Source organism: Phlebotomus papatasi, chromosome 2, assembly GCF_024763615.1.
Source record: "Phlebotomus papatasi isolate M1 chromosome 2, Ppap_2.1, whole genome shotgun sequence".
NCBI classification, from domain to species: Eukaryota; Metazoa; Arthropoda; class Insecta; order Diptera; family Psychodidae; genus Phlebotomus; species Phlebotomus papatasi.
Window position 1 is genome coordinate 105,300,322 of NC_077223.1, and position 17,450 is coordinate 105,317,771.

General features: G+C 33.8%; 1 protein-coding gene across 12 annotated transcripts in view; it reads right to left on the reverse strand.

Moving 5' to 3' along the window:
* The window catches only part of LOC129800602 (band 3 anion transport protein), a 73,206-nt gene that overhangs the window by 24,597 nt on the left and 31,159 nt on the right, over window positions 1-17,450 (reverse strand). For 2 of the 12 annotated variants that reach the window (XM_055845100.1, XM_055845106.1), the window contains exons 1-4: window positions 6,017-7,401; window positions 5,632-5,803; window positions 1,255-1,730; window positions 1,105-1,122 (exon numbers count right to left, since the gene is read on the reverse strand). In XM_055845100.1, the coding sequence (XP_055701075.1) occupies window positions 1,105-1,122; window positions 1,255-1,730; window positions 5,632-5,803; window positions 6,017-6,157 (807 nt within the window). In that variant the 5' untranslated portion in view covers window positions 6,158-7,401. Of the gene's footprint in view, window positions 1-1,104; window positions 1,123-1,254; window positions 1,731-5,631; window positions 5,807-6,016; window positions 7,402-17,450 lie in introns of those variants that run through there. The other 10 variants (XM_055845099.1, XM_055845103.1, XM_055845110.1 and 7 more) reach the window with 7 other exon arrangements.

The window sequence follows — 17,450 nt, forward strand, 5'->3', positions numbered from 1 at the left end:
TATTTTAGTAAATTTGTTAATTAAAAAAGAATGAAGGCAGTAAAAAATATTTTGACCAATTTTCATCAATAAAAACTCGATTTTGATCAGAAAAAATCATTTTTGGTCAACAAAAAAAAATATGACAAAATGTCTTGTCAAATTCGATTTATATACTTACCCAATTGTACTATTTTATTTACCAGAAATATTTTCTAATAGCCCTGGCACACCTTTTATATAAGGAAAATTTCATAAAGTCAAAATTCACAACCTTTTGTTTCTTAGAGGTTCTGGATATGTATATCCTACTCTTTCGCACTCTTCTTCCTCTTCTTTTCAACATTACACCAAATTAAATTTAGTTCATTCCAATTTTGAGTCCGACAGAATGGGACAGACTTAGGGGAACCTTTTGAGAAAGACAGGGACGCGAATTTTGATTTCATAAAATTTTACCGATCTAAATTGGGTGCCGAAGGCATAATGGCTACACCTTTTAGACCAGGAAAATCTCATGAAGACGAAATTCGCATCTCTTTCTTTCTCACATGTTTTGTATATTACTATCTCATTTTTTCGCATACCAAATTCGATTGATCGAAATTGAATTTGGTGTGATGTTTAAAAGAAGAAGAAGAGTGCAAGAGAATCAGATAGATATATGCAAAGAATATGAGAAAGAAAGGGCTTCGAATTTCGACTTCATGAAATTTTCCTGATCTAAAAGGTGTGCCGGAGACATAAATAACCAAAATTGAATTTTTTCAACCATAAATGCATCAAGGCTTATTGCTACCTTTATTTTCCTGAATTCCAGCAACAATAATGAAGTACAAATTGGTTAAATTAGAATTGTATATCCCATATTTCTGAATAGCTCATGGTTTTAATTATTCAATTTCGACTAAAAGCACAAATTTATCTAATTTACTGGTATTTTTAATGAAACAAACTTAATAATTCAAACAAATTTTCCCAGTTGGAAAACTTTCCCAGGAGTTGGTCTTGAACTTGTGAGCTTAACTTCCTGACTACACGATGTTTGCTAAATTAATTGGACAAAAGTCCCACAAAATAGAAAAAGTTAAGCAGTGAAGGCTAATTGGATTTTGTGCTTCCTACCTTGCCACGTTTTCCTCGCTTGCCGGGAAAAATTTAGGGGTGTTTTGTGGTCAGACAATTATTAACATATAAACATTTTGGGGGAGGGGGGAGGTTGGGAAAACCCAGGATTGAGTTAATGGATACATTTTCGACAAAGAGAAAACTTACGTCTAGAGTGGCATCCTCAGGCTGGACAGACACTCGCCTGCCGCCGGATTCAGGAACTCCTCCGGTCTGTTTGTCTGAGAGTGAGTGCTTACGCTGCTTATAGTGCTGATGGCGGGACTTTCGACGTCTCCCATGCTCATCCTTCTCATCTGGTGCTTCATCCGTATCTCCCTGACTACCCTCAAATTTCACCTTGATACGTTTTTCCTCGTCGTCGTCGTCGTGGTCCCTTTTGAGTGCAGCAGCGCGTTCTGAGATCTGAGGTGCATGGTCAGATTCCCCACTGCCGCTGCCCAGACTCCGGGTGGGCGATGAGAGTGGGAGAGCACGATTGTAGGGAATCACAGTTGGAGTCCTTCGTGCGGATTCAGCTTTATCCTCGTCTTGGGAATTTGTGTCCTTCGAGTCTTGACGCTTCATACTGCGGCTGGGTTTCGACGGGGAAAGCTTGTGGGGATATGGTTCGTTGCGATGCTCTGGAAAATTAATTAACCCATTCCTTACCATGGTATTATACATCATACGCAAATTGAGTGTTTTTTGATGATTTATTTCTGGGCAATTTTTATCCGAATTGCTGTCGAGAATGGATTTTTAGTAACGTTAGTTATTCAATTACTTGAGAAAAATAGTCCGACAGAGATGAAAATACATTTTGTTATTGTTTTCTCGCTTCGCGGAAGGTCATGCAAAATTTTTGCTCAAAATGGCGGACGGAAAATACGACATCTCGTCGAATTTCTTAAAATTGGCCTCTTTCCTCTTTCCTGATTTGAATTCTAGTTCCCAATTGGTGTTCTTGGATAGTCACTCTATCTAAAGCAATAGAGTTTGTAATGAATTAATGCACAGAATTTAAATTCAGTGACCGTTAAGACGTGTGTTTGACAGAGGCTCCCCGCGCCCCCATGAGATTAAATTTTTTCTTTTCAAAAAATTCATCTACTAATCTGTAGGAAACTAATCCCAAAATATGAACATTCTATCTCAAGTATTTCTGGTACATTGACTGAATGGGTTAAATTGTGAACATATCATTTAAAATAACATAAACCCTGGATAGACAATTTTATACCCTACAACATTTAAAATCTTTCAAAGTTTTTTTAAATTTCCATAGATGTCGCTCATGTTCCATTTTTAGAAGGATTATGCGACATAGGAGATCTTTTTTGAGGTTAACTCTGACATAACCTCATCTCTTCAAGAAGTAGAAAAATCAATCCCGGTGTGGTATGTTAAAAATTCCTTTAGATTTGCGTCTGTAACGCATATTTTGTTAGAATTCTGTTAAAAATTAGCTTGACTGCTAAATCTTCTGAGATAAAGCTCTATCAAATTCTTTGAGGTTAGAATTTGTCCAGTTCCTAAGGACAGACAAAAAGAAACAAAATCTATCGCATTATTTCTTGGATATTCTCAAATCTCAATAGTGATGAACTTGAATTGAACTTTTTTTCTGACAAAAGAACATTTTTTTTTAAATACTATCTGAGATTTCTAGGTTAAAAAGCACATAACCTCACATTTCGTAACACATATGCCAAAGAAAGTGAATTAGGTATTTTATAATATAAATAAATAATAAATTTATTTCTTTTTTCTTTTACGGCTGCCACCGACTTCACAACCGACCTCATCGGGCAAGACGGTATTTATATAAAAATCTGTTTTCTGAGTATGAAACACACAAATAAACTTGATCTATCTCTCTGATGAGAGATTTGTTAGGAAAATAGAAAATCGTTTTATAACTTTGATAATGAATTAGAAATTTTTAAGATTAGAATCTCAAATGTATTTTTGAATTAAAATATGAATTAAAAACATAAAAGAACTTCAATTAGGGTGAAAGGAACACCTATTGACACTTTAAAAACTCGTGTCAGGACTTATTGACACCGTACTCTGTCTGTACCATTTGCAATACAAAATTTGAACACTTATCCTTATCTAAAAACACAGATTAATGAAAAAACGTTATATTCTTTAGATTTTATTGGATGCATTAAATCAATTTCAACATTTTGACAAAACTGTCAATAGGGGCTCCCTGTCGAAGAGGTGTTCCTTCGACCCTATTTATGTTTCTAATGAGTGGAGAATTTTGTATCTTGTTCTAAATATTGCAAATTTAAAGGTTATTTTAAGAATAACCTAATTTTGCAAACTTTTTAAATAAGTACTCAAGCGAATTAAGTAAATGATATTCATTTAATTTGCTTATTGTTTATGAAATAGTGAAATACAGGAATTATGTTTAAACATCTAGTGTAAAAGTGCCGTGCAGTTCACCCAAGTAGCAAATTGTGGTCAGAGAAATGTAATTTTTATCGCAAAGCCACAGTAGTTCTTGAGGTCTCCGCACGTCATATTTTTGAGGTGAGAAATATCCTCCACGTTATAATGTCGTAATTGTTACGTTAAAAAGTACCATACGGTGAGTTTTACTTTATTTTTCTTTTAACAACTAATGGTGTTGTGAGCTAGGATGATTAACTAACGGATGAAGAAATTTTAATTCAGGAATGGTATATTTTTTTTGAATTATTTATAATTTTTAAGTCTTAGATCCCACAAAAATAAATATAACACGAAATGGTAGGCGCATGTACAGAGAATATATTTTTATTGAATTTAAAATATTACTGGTGTTACAAATAGAAAATTTGTCAGAAAGATTTAAAAAAAAATTGCGAATTTTACGTCTTTTTCATATAGGTTTTAAGAACTGTTATCCTCGTGAAATCATTATAAATTTTGAGCCAATAACATAATATTAGATACTCTTTCATTTGGTAAAAGTTTTAAAATGATTGCATTTGGTTTTATACTAAAACTAAAAAATTTCTTTAAAAAAAAATATACCATACTTTTGTACGGAAAATGTATGAGAATGCTCCGCCCTGGTTGCGGGTTACGCAGCTCTTTCCAATAATCGGTTGACAGCTGTCAAAAACAACTAACTGGCGCTGAAAGTTTTTGATACATAATTGTCATAAAAAAATGAAAATCAAACACACCACGAAGAGAAGAATTGTTTTTCGACAGATAATGAATTAAAAGAGCACAAAACCTAAAAATCGTTGATCAAATTCAAGAAACCTAAATGTCATTTTGTTCCTTAACCAGCCGGATATCGGAGAGATTTTATTGTTTTCCCGGAGTGTTTGACAGCTGTCATTCGTATATCGAAGAGCTGTAGTAGAGTGATCTACATTAGAACATTTCTCGCGAGGCAGTGCCATTCCCATTTGATTAGCACTTTTTGTTCAAAAATTGCTGACCGATCAGCATATTTTTGCTGATCGACTCAGCTGCGTTTTGCAGCTAACTGTGGTCGCTGGGTTCTCAGCTCAGTTCTCAAATTCGAACGATATTTTCAAAGCTAATGGAATGTGTGTGAGACGAGATTGAATTGAACTTTGAATCAAATTTCCATACTTTCTCAAAAGTTTTCGTAGTGACGTACTTCCTTTTCATGTTACATGACTATGATGTATGTAAAAGTATACAGGAAACAGCCCTAAAATATGATTTTCAGTTATTCCCGATACGAATTTTTTACTATAACCTCACATTTGACATTGTGAATTTGATCGTTCTTTAGAATTTAAGTTTAAGGTATTCAGATTTGAGAGACTCTATTTTAAGTGTATTTCTCAATTATTATTATTATTAATCGTATCGGAATACTATGTTGCAATGTAATCATGTTAGCTGTTGTATTCCGTGGTGGAAGAATCCGCTAAGTCCATGTGTAGACCGCCTAGGAGCGCCTGGGCTTTCCATGCTCCCAGAGTTCTTTTGGGCAGAGGCGGTGCATTTATATTACGTTTTATCACAGTAAAAATGTCCTTTTTCTGACATTCAGTTGCTTACACTGGGCGGGACTCGAACTCACAACTTTGAGAGTCGAGTCAGAGATCTCGTCCACCCCATTGCGCCACTGAGATCCCCATTTCTCAATAATAATGTAGTATTTAAATATTTAGATATTTAAAAAAAAAAGTTCTGTTATAACATAAATCATTTTAATCATTTTTTAGTGGACGAAAATTTTGATTTTTTTTAAATGTTAATAAAATAAATCATTAAATGTTTCCGGTGAAACATTTTAATATTTTCACGTTTATTTCTTACGTTTAATCCTTACGTACGTTTTAATGACGTAAGTATTACCTCAAGAAAATCAAGTACTTTACTGATTAGTAAATTACATATAACTCAAGATAGAGGTAAGGATGTGCCTAGTGCTCAATACCACCCCAAGTCATTTCAATGACGTAAAAATAACGCTTTCATGACCTTCGAACACAAATAAGTAAAATTTTGCTATTTGGGTATAGTCAATTATTCAATTTTGATAGTACTCACGATCATGGTCAGGATCGAGAAATTTTCCTGAGACAGGTGATGGCTGAGGCTTTTCATCTGCTGATCCAGCCAATTGTAGGACACTAAATTTTTCCTTTTCACGATCTGATCCGGCAAAAACTTTTTCCATTTCCTCATCCAGCTGCACCTCGTTAGGGTCTCCATTGTCTGTCTGCTATAAAAGGAAAAATATTTCAATTAATTAAAATGCACCACTTTTGTCAGCATCACTATTTGTCAGGGGATGCTATCAGAGATCTCTCTTGCGTTACTATTGTGAATTCCATGGAGAAATAGAGCATGTAAATGTTAATTGAGAGATATGTAGAGGCAGAATGATTGGAAGGCCTAAAATTTAATTAAGAAACACCAAATGGATGTTCACCTCATTTTTCCCAAGCTCCAGTGACTTTCTAATCCATTCGATGACCTTGAGGGTGAACTTCCTGAAGAGTCCCCTCGTGGAGTCTTGGGTGGGAAAGGGAATATTCTTAATCTCCTTTTCGGGTGATGTGTTTCTGAACATAACAGCACGTCAACTGATTCAGCACCCGAACCCACCGTGACATTCAACCCTCCGAAGGAAATTCACTGACACCAGCGGAGAGTGGAAAAGTCTTTCACACACAACGACGCGTTTTTTTTTTTTGTTTATTAATTAATTGATTTATTGAATTATTGAGTGGGATTGTAAATGGAAATGAAACGCACACCTTGAGACACAGAGTTCACAGTGAAAGCATTTTTCCAGGTACTTTCGTTGCTACAACTTTAGTCTCTATTTTCATAAGGTTTTATTAACACTCTCTTCCTTTTTAGACCACCGTGCCGTGGTGTATCGTTGTAGGACTTCGTTTATTCCGGCACTTGAAGTCCTTCAGTTTCCCAACAATTTTTTTCTTCGCCTCATATTAACGTTTTAATCCTTTAACCCTGCGTTGAACTTAACTATCGATACCTTTTGATTTATTCAACACACAGGGAGATCCCCCTTCCGAGGAGTCTTTTCAATTAACGATATAGGCTTCTGCCGAGGGTTAGACAATTAATTTTCCGTGTGGAAAAATTGGTGGTGCTGGAGGAAGACTTCAAAATTACCATGTGAGCATGAAGTAAAGTCATTTAATCAATTTTTAATTAATTGTCTTTTTTTCGCAACACCGATTATCTGAAATATTTGTCACATGCATCAGAACCTTGTACGATTAATTAAATTTAATCCACTTTTCACTTTGGGAGTTCTTTTTCTTTTGGTGCTTTCACTCGTGTCCTTCGTGAGAAGAGTTTTCGTGCGCAAGTTGCAAGACACACGAAAATTGCAATTTTCGTATTTGGTGCAAGGATAGTACCCCCTTTGCTCAATTTCCGGGAAAATTGATTTTCAACCCGATCATGTCAGGTTTTCAGGAAACTTCTCTGTACAATCTCCCTCCCATGTTACATCCCTTTAATCTCTGTTACTTTAAATTTTGGGTAAAGTTCACACACTTATGGATTTTCCCTCGTTTTTATTTTCTAGGTCAATTTAATACACCTGATAGTCACTTTTCCGGGTTATTTCTGGGTCAGAGTGTCTCAGGAAGTTGGGAGAGAAGATAAATCCGTACACTTGTGGATGTGCCGAAAGGCGGAAAAGCGGAAAAGTCTATATGCGGCAAAGAGGTGAGTTTAAGGAAAAATTTGCCTAAAGAACCGTATGACCGACTTTGAGGTTTTTTTTTGCCAAATTCGAGGAGAGTGCCTTTCAGCCTCGGCAAACAGCTCAAGACTGGGAGAAAATACATGCTCTAATGTTGAAAAGTCTCCCTTGCAATTTTCCTCACACCGACTCTCTCTCTGACTCTCCGTACTCTCATTTTTGGGATTTTCTCATAGCATTTTCCATCATCTCTTTCAACCAGAAAAGCATTATTGCAAAATCGTAATTTTTTCTTTAAACTTTAAAAGACTTTTAATTGCAACTGTTGAGGATTTATTTGAAAAGGGTGTCAAAAGCTTTTATGATGGAATGAAAGCCTGAATGTTTTAGCTTTCCCATATCATTAAACACATCTTGTGCCAATTTTCATATCTCTCTCTTTCTCCCCAAAAACCCATCTCTCATCAACCCTTTGGCATTCAACCCTCTTTTCCAAATATTGCCAAAATTATTAATTAAGGGTGTCAAGTCACCCTGAATTTAGCGATTACGTCAAATTTTCGCAATAATGCTTCCAATTTGTTCCAAAATCATCGTTTACTTTATCATCTTTTTATTGCTCGAACTCTGCAGAGACCGCAATGTATAGCACATCATGAGCTTTTGATACTTTTTGTCCACTAAAAAGCAAAATTTTGAGAATTGAAGGACAAACGGTAAGAGATAGTGACTTGGTATCTTAAAAGAATACTGGAAAACGAATTATATGATCTTAACTTTTCCCTAATTTTAAAGATATAGAGTTAATCTTCTTAATTCTTATACAAATATTGTTTAAATAAACCTTCAATAACAAATTCAAACGGATTCAAATGAAGGATTAGCTTCACGTTGCAACAAACCTTTGAAACAGGGCTCCTTTCTCCTATTTTAAAATGAAACTGGACCTTACCATGAAATCTTTTAGCTCTATAAATCAATCGTGAAGTTAAATTACAGGGGGTCTCGGGATTATGCATCTAATCACCGAGAAAAAAAGAGAATGCGATTAACTTTTTTTCCTCGTAAATTTAATATTTTAGGGTAAGTGTGCCAAATTCCGGCCAGCTTGCAATTTCGGCCACCTTTTTTATTCCTTGAATTTCCATGAACTTTTAGATTTTACGTACTCAAGAGATTATACAATGCAAAAGAATAACAAAAAATGTAGCTTAGACAAACGAAATGACGTGAAAAAGATATTGGAATAATTCCCGAAGGGCAAGGAACTATGAGAATGAAGGTGGCCGAAATAGGGCACCAAAGCTATGTCTATATTTCTATTCATTTTAAAATGTATTAGAATGATTTTAGAGCAAATAAAGACGGTAAACTCTTTACAAGGTTCCAAGCAACACTCTTTCAGAAGAAAGAATAAAAAAAATCAATTGGTATTTAAAATATTACATTTCAAACTTCAGACTTTGACGCTTGTATGCAACTATGCCGAAATTTGGCACACTTACCCTATAGGTGTAAAAATATATCAAAATTTTTAATGTTAATTTTACACCTTTTCAAGCGTAAAATTAACATGAAAAGGGTTAAAGTTACCCTAAAGTTAGGATCAATAATACAGATAAAATTAACATTTCTGGAATGTTATTTTAACTTTTTCGGATTTCTCTCAGTGATGGGATTTTGCAAATACACTTAATGCATGTTTGCCTACTATTAGGAAGTAATGAGTGAAAAAAATTTTCAATTTACCTCTGAATCTATGCAATTTTTAATGAGGAAAATTTGAAATGTGCATCTTGTGAAGCTTATGAACTATTGACCCTGAAAATGGATCGAAAAATTGTCGCCAACAATATTTTGCATCTTTTACGGCATTCCTTATTCGAAAGAAATCTCCTACGACCTACAGGTACGCAAATTTTCTGTATATACATGGATTTGTTCCAATATTTGATAAATAATGAATTCTATCTAACTAAATATTCGTTCTGTTTGGAAAGTTTTAACACTAAGTTCGTTAAATTTTGAATATGATTTAAGTTAAAATTGCTTTGTTGAAACATACAGTAGAGCCCCGCTATAGGCCATATTTGGTTCCAGATTTGACATTTGGGTCGCAGAGTCCATGTCATTTTTAAAATTATCAACGACTTTTAGTATTGAAATTGCTCGACGGCTTCCACTTTCTTTGCGATTGTGGTACTTGTCCTCGCTCTCTTCATTATGGATCACAATTATCACAACTACTCAATAAAGTTTGCCAAGAATATTAAAATAATTATGACAACATTGCATGTCGCGTACTAAAATACATAACCTAACTTAAAATCAGTGTTTTGAAATCAACGGTCGATAAATTGTGGACTATAAGAGCGATGGTCTATAGCGGGACTGTACTGTAAGTGTGAGCCATTGCTTACGAGAAATTTGACAGAACTTCGTGTATCTATACTTCAGTCTTATTTAGCTGTGGTGAAGTACTGACAATTTTTCCTCGCTTTTTTTTTGAGTGATATATTTATTCAATATTGTGTTGTTTTACGTTGACCTGAAGTAAAATTTAGATAGATAGATAGATAGATAAATTTATTCATCAACAATGCTTTCGAAATACAGTTTCGTTTAACTGAGATCCCATGTAGTTTTCAGCGTCCACCGCTGTCTTAGCGTTTTGCTCCAGAGCAAAACGGTGGAAAAGCTCTTTCTTAGGTTGTATATGCCAGTCATGTAAAAAAAATGTTTGAACTTTTTTTTTGAATACACAAAATTCCAATAAAAAAGAGAAAAAAACAAAAACACAAGATTTTGCTCTGTTGAAACTGTACTGCTTAGCAGCATTGTGAGAAGTTAAACATGGCTAGCTCTTACTGAGCTGTAAGAATACCTTGTAGACCTTGTACTTGTACTTGTACTTTACCTTGTGAATTACGTTTTTCTTGTAAAAAATGGGCAATTTTCTAAGAGATTCACCAGTGAGGTGATAGTCCTTATTTTGGACAGGTGTTATCTCTCGAAGTTTCGTGAAGTAAAGAAATAAAGAAACATCATCTCTACGAACGAGATGCAGTGAGAAAAGCCTTTAAAGCATCCCAGAAAGACCTGGGAATGCGCGAATCCGCGTATACTTGAGAGTATCGAAATCAACTCACTTTAATGAATGATACAGAAAGTTCCCCGGCTTATTGTGACATTCTACATTTCCCTGATATGAACAGGAAGATGACTTGGTAAGATTTGTTCTTGAAATGGAGAACAATGGGCATCTTATTGAGGCGCATTAGCTGTCCAAAATTACAACCAAAGTGTCCAAATTTACAAGCAAGGTGTCCAAAATTACAGTCAAATTCTACATACCAAATCATTTTTAAACGTATTAAGATTAATTTGAGTAAAAACAAAGACGATTAGCTTTCCAATTTTCTAAAAAACCCATCTAAAAAAAGAGTTACAAAAATCAATTACTATTGAAATACTCTGTCCGAAATTATGAACCCTTCTACTCAGTAGAAATTCACAAACATTTACGAACGATCTTACGAAATGTTTTTTCTGTGGAGGCGTTATAAGAAATGAAGGGGAAATTGGGGTATTTTCTTGTGTTTTTAAAAATACAAGATTTAGGGATAATAAATTGGAAAATAAGTAGAACAAATAGCTGAACTTTGTTGGCTTGAATTTAGTTCTAAAATTTTTGCAAAAAAATCTTTAAAAAACTCGTTCACAAAAAACTAACATAGGGTCGGAGGAACGTCTGTTCGACAGGGAACCCCTATTGACACTTTTGTCAAAATGTTGAAAATTATTTAATGTATCTAGTAAAATATAAGTAATATAACATTTTTTTCTATAATATAACTTTTACTATAAACCGAGATGTTCAAATTTTATATCCCAAATGGTACGGAGTAGGATGTCAATAGGTGCTGACACGAGTTTTTAAAGTGTCAATAGACGTTCCTTACACCCTAACTTCCCTTACAAAGCTTTCTGAAGCTCATTTCTGTGATGGGATAGAATTACTACAGAGTCATTGGATCAAATGTATTAAGTTCAAGGGAAATTACTTAGAAGAAAATAATCATTTTTGAAATCACTTTTTGTACTGATGCGAAACTTATTTTTAAAGCTTTTAGTCATACAATCAATTTCGAGCATTTTGCGAACTCTTATGCAATCTGCCACCCTCCATTTCTATCATATTGACTTTTTTAGGGGATATTATCTTGGTCGTTTGAGTCACCACCCACTCTCTCAAGTTCATCCAAAAGTGATATTAATAGAATGTTCAATGTCACAAGCAAATTTACTCAATATGCCCCTTGTGGCTTTTCAAATCAATATTTGAGACAATTTGTTGTGGAAAGATGGATTAGTGGATGAAATGGATGAAATGTCGATGGGTATGAATCTCTCGAAAAATAATACTAAGAATATTGTATTGTTTGATAAATCAACTTGATGGTAAATTGAATATCCCCCGTGGGTGCTTTTCCGCCAGCCAAAGTTATTCATCTCCCTGTGGGAGGTGATTTTATTCTTATCCATTTATTTCAATACACGTGAAATTGATGGATTTGACAATATAACAAGAAAAGCCTCTTGATAAAACAGTTTTTTTTGCTACACTACGGCCTTTCTTTTTTTTCTATTGTACATCATCATTTGTTTTTGTTCTTCTTCATCAGAATTTATTGGCATTATATTCCCATGTCTTGTGTACAATGTCAGGTGAAACGAATCAAGAGCTTTTTTTCCGTGGCTTTTATGCTTTATTTGATGACACACTTCCTTGACATCTATAGCATTATCACAACACCTATATAAATTTGGTGACTATTATTAGATTAAAGTTTGGAAAGGTGTCGGATTAAGATAACAAATTTATTAAGGAAATTTCCATATTTGGTGTTTTTCTGCCTTTTTCTTGTTTATTTAGTGTTCTTTAAATGAACAAGAGCGTAAATAAATAATTCACAGTCGTAATATTTAAGCCATATTTATATCTAAAATAAAACTACCTTATGTTTGTTTTTGTGCTATTTTTAAATTTTGTCTACAATACTTTAAATATTTTACGAAATATATTAATTATGCAGAATATATATTTTTAAAGACCTTTAAAAGACCCATCTGATATCTCGAGAACTTAATTTCAATAAAAATTCAATTGGAAAAATATCTTCTATTTTTGATATTTAAAAATAAAGATAGTGTATAATTTTAAATGGTTTCTAATTATCATTTAGGATTACAAATAACTTAAGAAAAAGAAATTACTATATATAACCAATTTAATGGTAGATTTCAGATAATTATCAACTAACTTTCATTACTTGAACTAAAAGAAGGAAGAGTATGTATATAATATAATCAGCTTTTTTTCAACTTGTTATCGGGGATAGAGGGTAAACTGTAAGAGATATCAACTTCTGGTTTTCGATTACCCCCTCTTAAACAAACATTATGTAGAGAAGTTGTCTTTTACGCCTTTTTCCACTTTTAAACCCATATTTTTTTTAAATGAATGAATGAAAATAAACAACTTTTGGTAAAGATTTTTTTTATGAATTTATTTGTTTTCTTGAAACACATAAATAACATCATTGGATCACTGGCAATAAATTTACGAAAAGAAAAATAAAAAAAGCATTTTTCATCTAATTCCTCGAACATTGCTTTGTCAAGAAACTTTTGGCCGATACTGTACATGTGACCAAAAAATTCGCCATTTTGAATTTTTGAACGACAGAAAATGAACGGAAACACTAAGAATCTCTTGATTTTCGTAATTTGATTCTCTACAATTCTCTTATACTCTTAATTGTATTCTCTATAAGAATGGTAAGAATAAAATTGGAAAAATCGAGAGAGGTCTAGTATTTCCATTTATTTTCTGCTACACCTCATCGGACCGAAATCCAAAAATCATGGAAGAAGCTAATTCCGGAAAACTATAACACCTTGCGATCTTTTTTCATAAGTAAGGTAAAGTGGCTATGCTTCGTACGATCCCGAGCTTCATTCAGATCATCATTAATCAGTTTAATCAGTCATTGCAGAGATGAAAAAAAGTATTATAGACGTATTCGGGTAGTAATTTATGATGTTTTAAACCAAACGCTTATTTTGTTAATATTTTCAGTATATGCCATTTGACAGCCCGCCAGATTTTAACGTTGTCAGAATCTAAGCACTAAAAATCTCAGTCTCCAACTAAGCCATCTTTGTGAGAAACTGGCATTAATTTCAAGTCTGAAGCCGGCCTTAAAGTGAGTTGACTTCGCTACTCTAAGTATACGCGAATTCGCGCATTCCCAGGCTTTTCTGGGAGCATTTAAACGCTTTTCTTATTTCATCTCGTTCGTAGAGATGATGTTCCTTTGTTTCTACAGGAATTCATACAACCTAGTCATCACAAAAGCTAAAACTTCACTAAACTTTGAGAAAAAAAACACCTGTCCAAAATAAGGACTATCACCTCACTGGTGAATCTATTAGAAAATTATCCATTTTTTCACACGAAAAACGTAATTTACAAGGTTAATTCAATTTATTTCAATTGTTCACACTGAAGTTTCAACAAAGCAATTTTAATCAATTTATTTTTAGTGTCCAAATTTACCTTCAAAGTGTCCAAATTTAGAAACTGTCCAAAATTTCGAGCACTTCCCCTATAGAAAATCAAAACAATAAGGTACATGCTGTTTCTGTTTTATTATATTCCCTTTATATTAGCTGAGTCTCTTTTTTAAGCTATCGCGAAAAATTTAGTTTAATAATTCGAAATTTATGGCATAACACACCTTTTAGATAGGTAAAATTTCATAAAATTAAAATTCGTGTCCCTTTCTTTCTCAAAAGATTTGCATAAGTTATATTTCATTCTTTCGACTTAAAATTCGATTGAGATAAATTGAATTTATTGTGATGTGCAAAAGAAGAAGAAGAGTGTGAGAGAATACGACAGACATATGCAAAACGTGTGTGAAAGAAAAGGATTCGAATTTCTACTTCATGAAATTTTCCTGATCTAAAAGTTTTGTCGGAGCCATTAGTTTGATTTTTTTTAAAACCTTTACTATTTGTCTTTGGACCTTTTTTTTAAATTTTTTATAAAAGGCAATTTTTAAAAAAAATTTCTACTAGTGTGTAGACGCCATAAGACATAAACGATATCTTGAGTAGGGGAAACTGGGGCACCACCAAACACGGGGTAGCACCAAACACTAATTTTTATTTTTTAACTACTTGGACTATCTCGATCATTTCTTCAATGGACAAGCATCCCAATAATGCCTATAAATTTCTATAAGTCTTGTCCTCTGAAGTCGAATATCTGATTAAGAAATCGCAGTGTTTGGTGGTACCCCGTGTTTGGTCGTGCCCCAGTTTCCCCTAAATAGGAACGATATTTACCTCCACGAGACACTTGAGGAATCAAATTTCTATACTGTAAGTCCTGTAAGTACATAGATTTCATCTTCATTGTGTCTCGACTAAAATGGAAAGTCAAGCCCATTTTCTTTCGAAATAAACAATTCGATTTACAAAACCCTCATATAAATGGGCCTTAATGGTGCACTGACTGAGAGAAATCCGAAAAAGTTAAAATAACATTCCGGAAATGTTAATTTTACCCTGCAGTATTGATCCGAAAACGGTGTAAATAGTACCCTTTTTAGGTTTATTAGGGCTTAAAGTTACCCTTTTCATGTTGATTTTACCCTTAAAAGGTGTAAAATTAACATTAAAAAATGTTGATATATTTTTACACCCAAAAAGTGTTAAAGTTATGACGAAAAAAAGTTAATCGCAGCCTCTTTTTTTCTCAGTGTGCATTCAAATCCTCTTTAATTTTAGTTTAAATTACCAATTCCCTATTTACCCTATGTTTTTATTGATAGAGCTCTCTAAATTTTCCAATTAATTTCAGAAAATCACTTGTTGATTTTCCACCAACTCCCACATTCGAATAAATTGCAAATTTATATTCACAAACTCCGGTTCTATCTTCTTCAAGCATCAAAGGCAAATTTAGTCGACGAGATGGTGAATTTCTTGGCAATTTCTGCATAAAAAAATTAGTTATTAATTGAGAGTTCTTTAGGAGAAAAGTTTCCACTTTCTTGGGTGAATTAATTAAATTCAAAAAGCTTTAGTTGCGATTTAATTTTAATGACTTCAAATGGCGTGTCTTGCGCTTTTTCTTGCAAAACTAGCTTCAGTATAGGGTAAGTGTGCCAAATTTCGGCATAGTTGCATGCAAGCGTTAAAGTCTCAAGTTTGAAATGTAATATTTTAAATACAAATTCATTTTTTTTATTCTTTCTTCTGAAAGAGTGTTGCTTGGAACCTTGAAAAGAGTTTACCGTCTTTATTTACTCTAAAATCATTCTTAATACATTTTAAAATGAATAAAAATATAGACATAGCTTTGGTGCCTTATTTCGGCCACCTTTATTCTCATAGTTCCTTGCCCTTCAGGAATTCTTCCAATAACTTTTTCACGTCATCTTCTATGTCGAAGCTGCATTTTTTGTTATTCTTTTGCATTGTATAATCTCTAGAGTACGTAAAATCTAAAAGTTCATGGAAATTCAAGGAACAAAAAAGGTGGCCGAAATTGCAAGCTGGCCGGAATTTGGCACACTTACCCTAAGTCTCTATCGATTGATGATGTTCTTACAGAATTTATTCCGTCAATTTTCACTTATTGCAAGTTCTGTCGATGTGCAAAAAAAAATAGACAAGAAGTTGTTGCTCAACGAAAAACGTGATTTCTACTAATTCTATTTATATATTTGCAATTTTCTTGTGCCATTTGGCCTAGCGTGTGTAACATGCTAGTTTAATTATCGACTTATATTTTATTATTTCTGCATCCACAACCCCGGTCTTTTTTTCATTTGGACATGGATGGCCATCAATTGGATTTTTCCCTACGCAGTAGTAGAGTATTTGCCTATCAATTATTGATGCTCGATATTCTCACGCGAATGTGACTAACTGGTAAGTCATTAATTGATGGACAAGCACACCGTCGTCTCAATCAATAAACGTCGACCTTGGTAGTCAATTTCAAATACGCCACACTATTCGACAGTCTTCCCTTTTTCCTCCAAGAATTTTCTTCAATCAATATCCTAACCACTTGTTGCTTCCAAATGCAACGTCCAAAAATTACTATATTTATTATCTCTGCACAAGGTCACGAAATGGGGTAGAATGATAGCGTGGGGTTCAAGTTCATGAGGTTACGGGAGCAGTGGACTAGAAAAATTTACGTGGGCGGTTAATTTATCATGATTTAACTCTCATCGAATCCGCTTATATCCAGTCCCAATTAAAGAGCATAAATAAATATATTTAAATATAGCAAAATTCCTGACCAAAACATTCACAAAACCAGTTGACGCTACATTTTCGCGCAGGTGATTAATGCACGGGAAAATTTATGACTACGGAAGACCCCATCACGATAGTTTCACTGTCAAGTTCAGGTGCGATATAAATCTTGGTGACGATTAAAGGTGATATCACCGAGTTTATAGATAAGACTAACTGAAATATTCCAGAAATCTCTGGAGGAAGTGAATCCCATATCGACATGGCCCTGAAAATTTTTGGCAATCTTAAGCTTACACGAGTCAAGAAAGTCTTTCTTGTGGAAGTTTGTGAACTTCACTCTCAGAGGTGTGTAAATTTTAAGCTCTACCCACCGATAACCACTAAGTCCTACTGTGAGATAAAATTGGAGATTGTGATACGCAGCGACAAGAAGAGTACTTCAATTAATCGTGGGAGAGAAGTAAGAAAATTAACGTGAAGAAGGTATTAGCGAAATGAGCGTAAAATTGAGTTCTATATTTTTTTAAATTTCTTTTAAAGATCTCGATGACAGAGTGCGGTAGTTAAAATGCAATCGATATAATTGATTTCTGTTGTGCGAAAAATATAGCTGATAATTTCTTAAGATGAAAAGTCGTGAATAATGGCGCTATTTCAATGGAAAACGAAAAAAAAAACATTTTTTAGTACATAACTGTCACTACTGTTTAACCCAATCCTCGTCCAGTTCTAAAATCGTCAAATAGTTGTGACACGAACCAGCACAAGCACATAAGAGCACTCAATGTACTACAAGAAATATCAGGACAAAGATTTCTCGTTTTCTAAGATA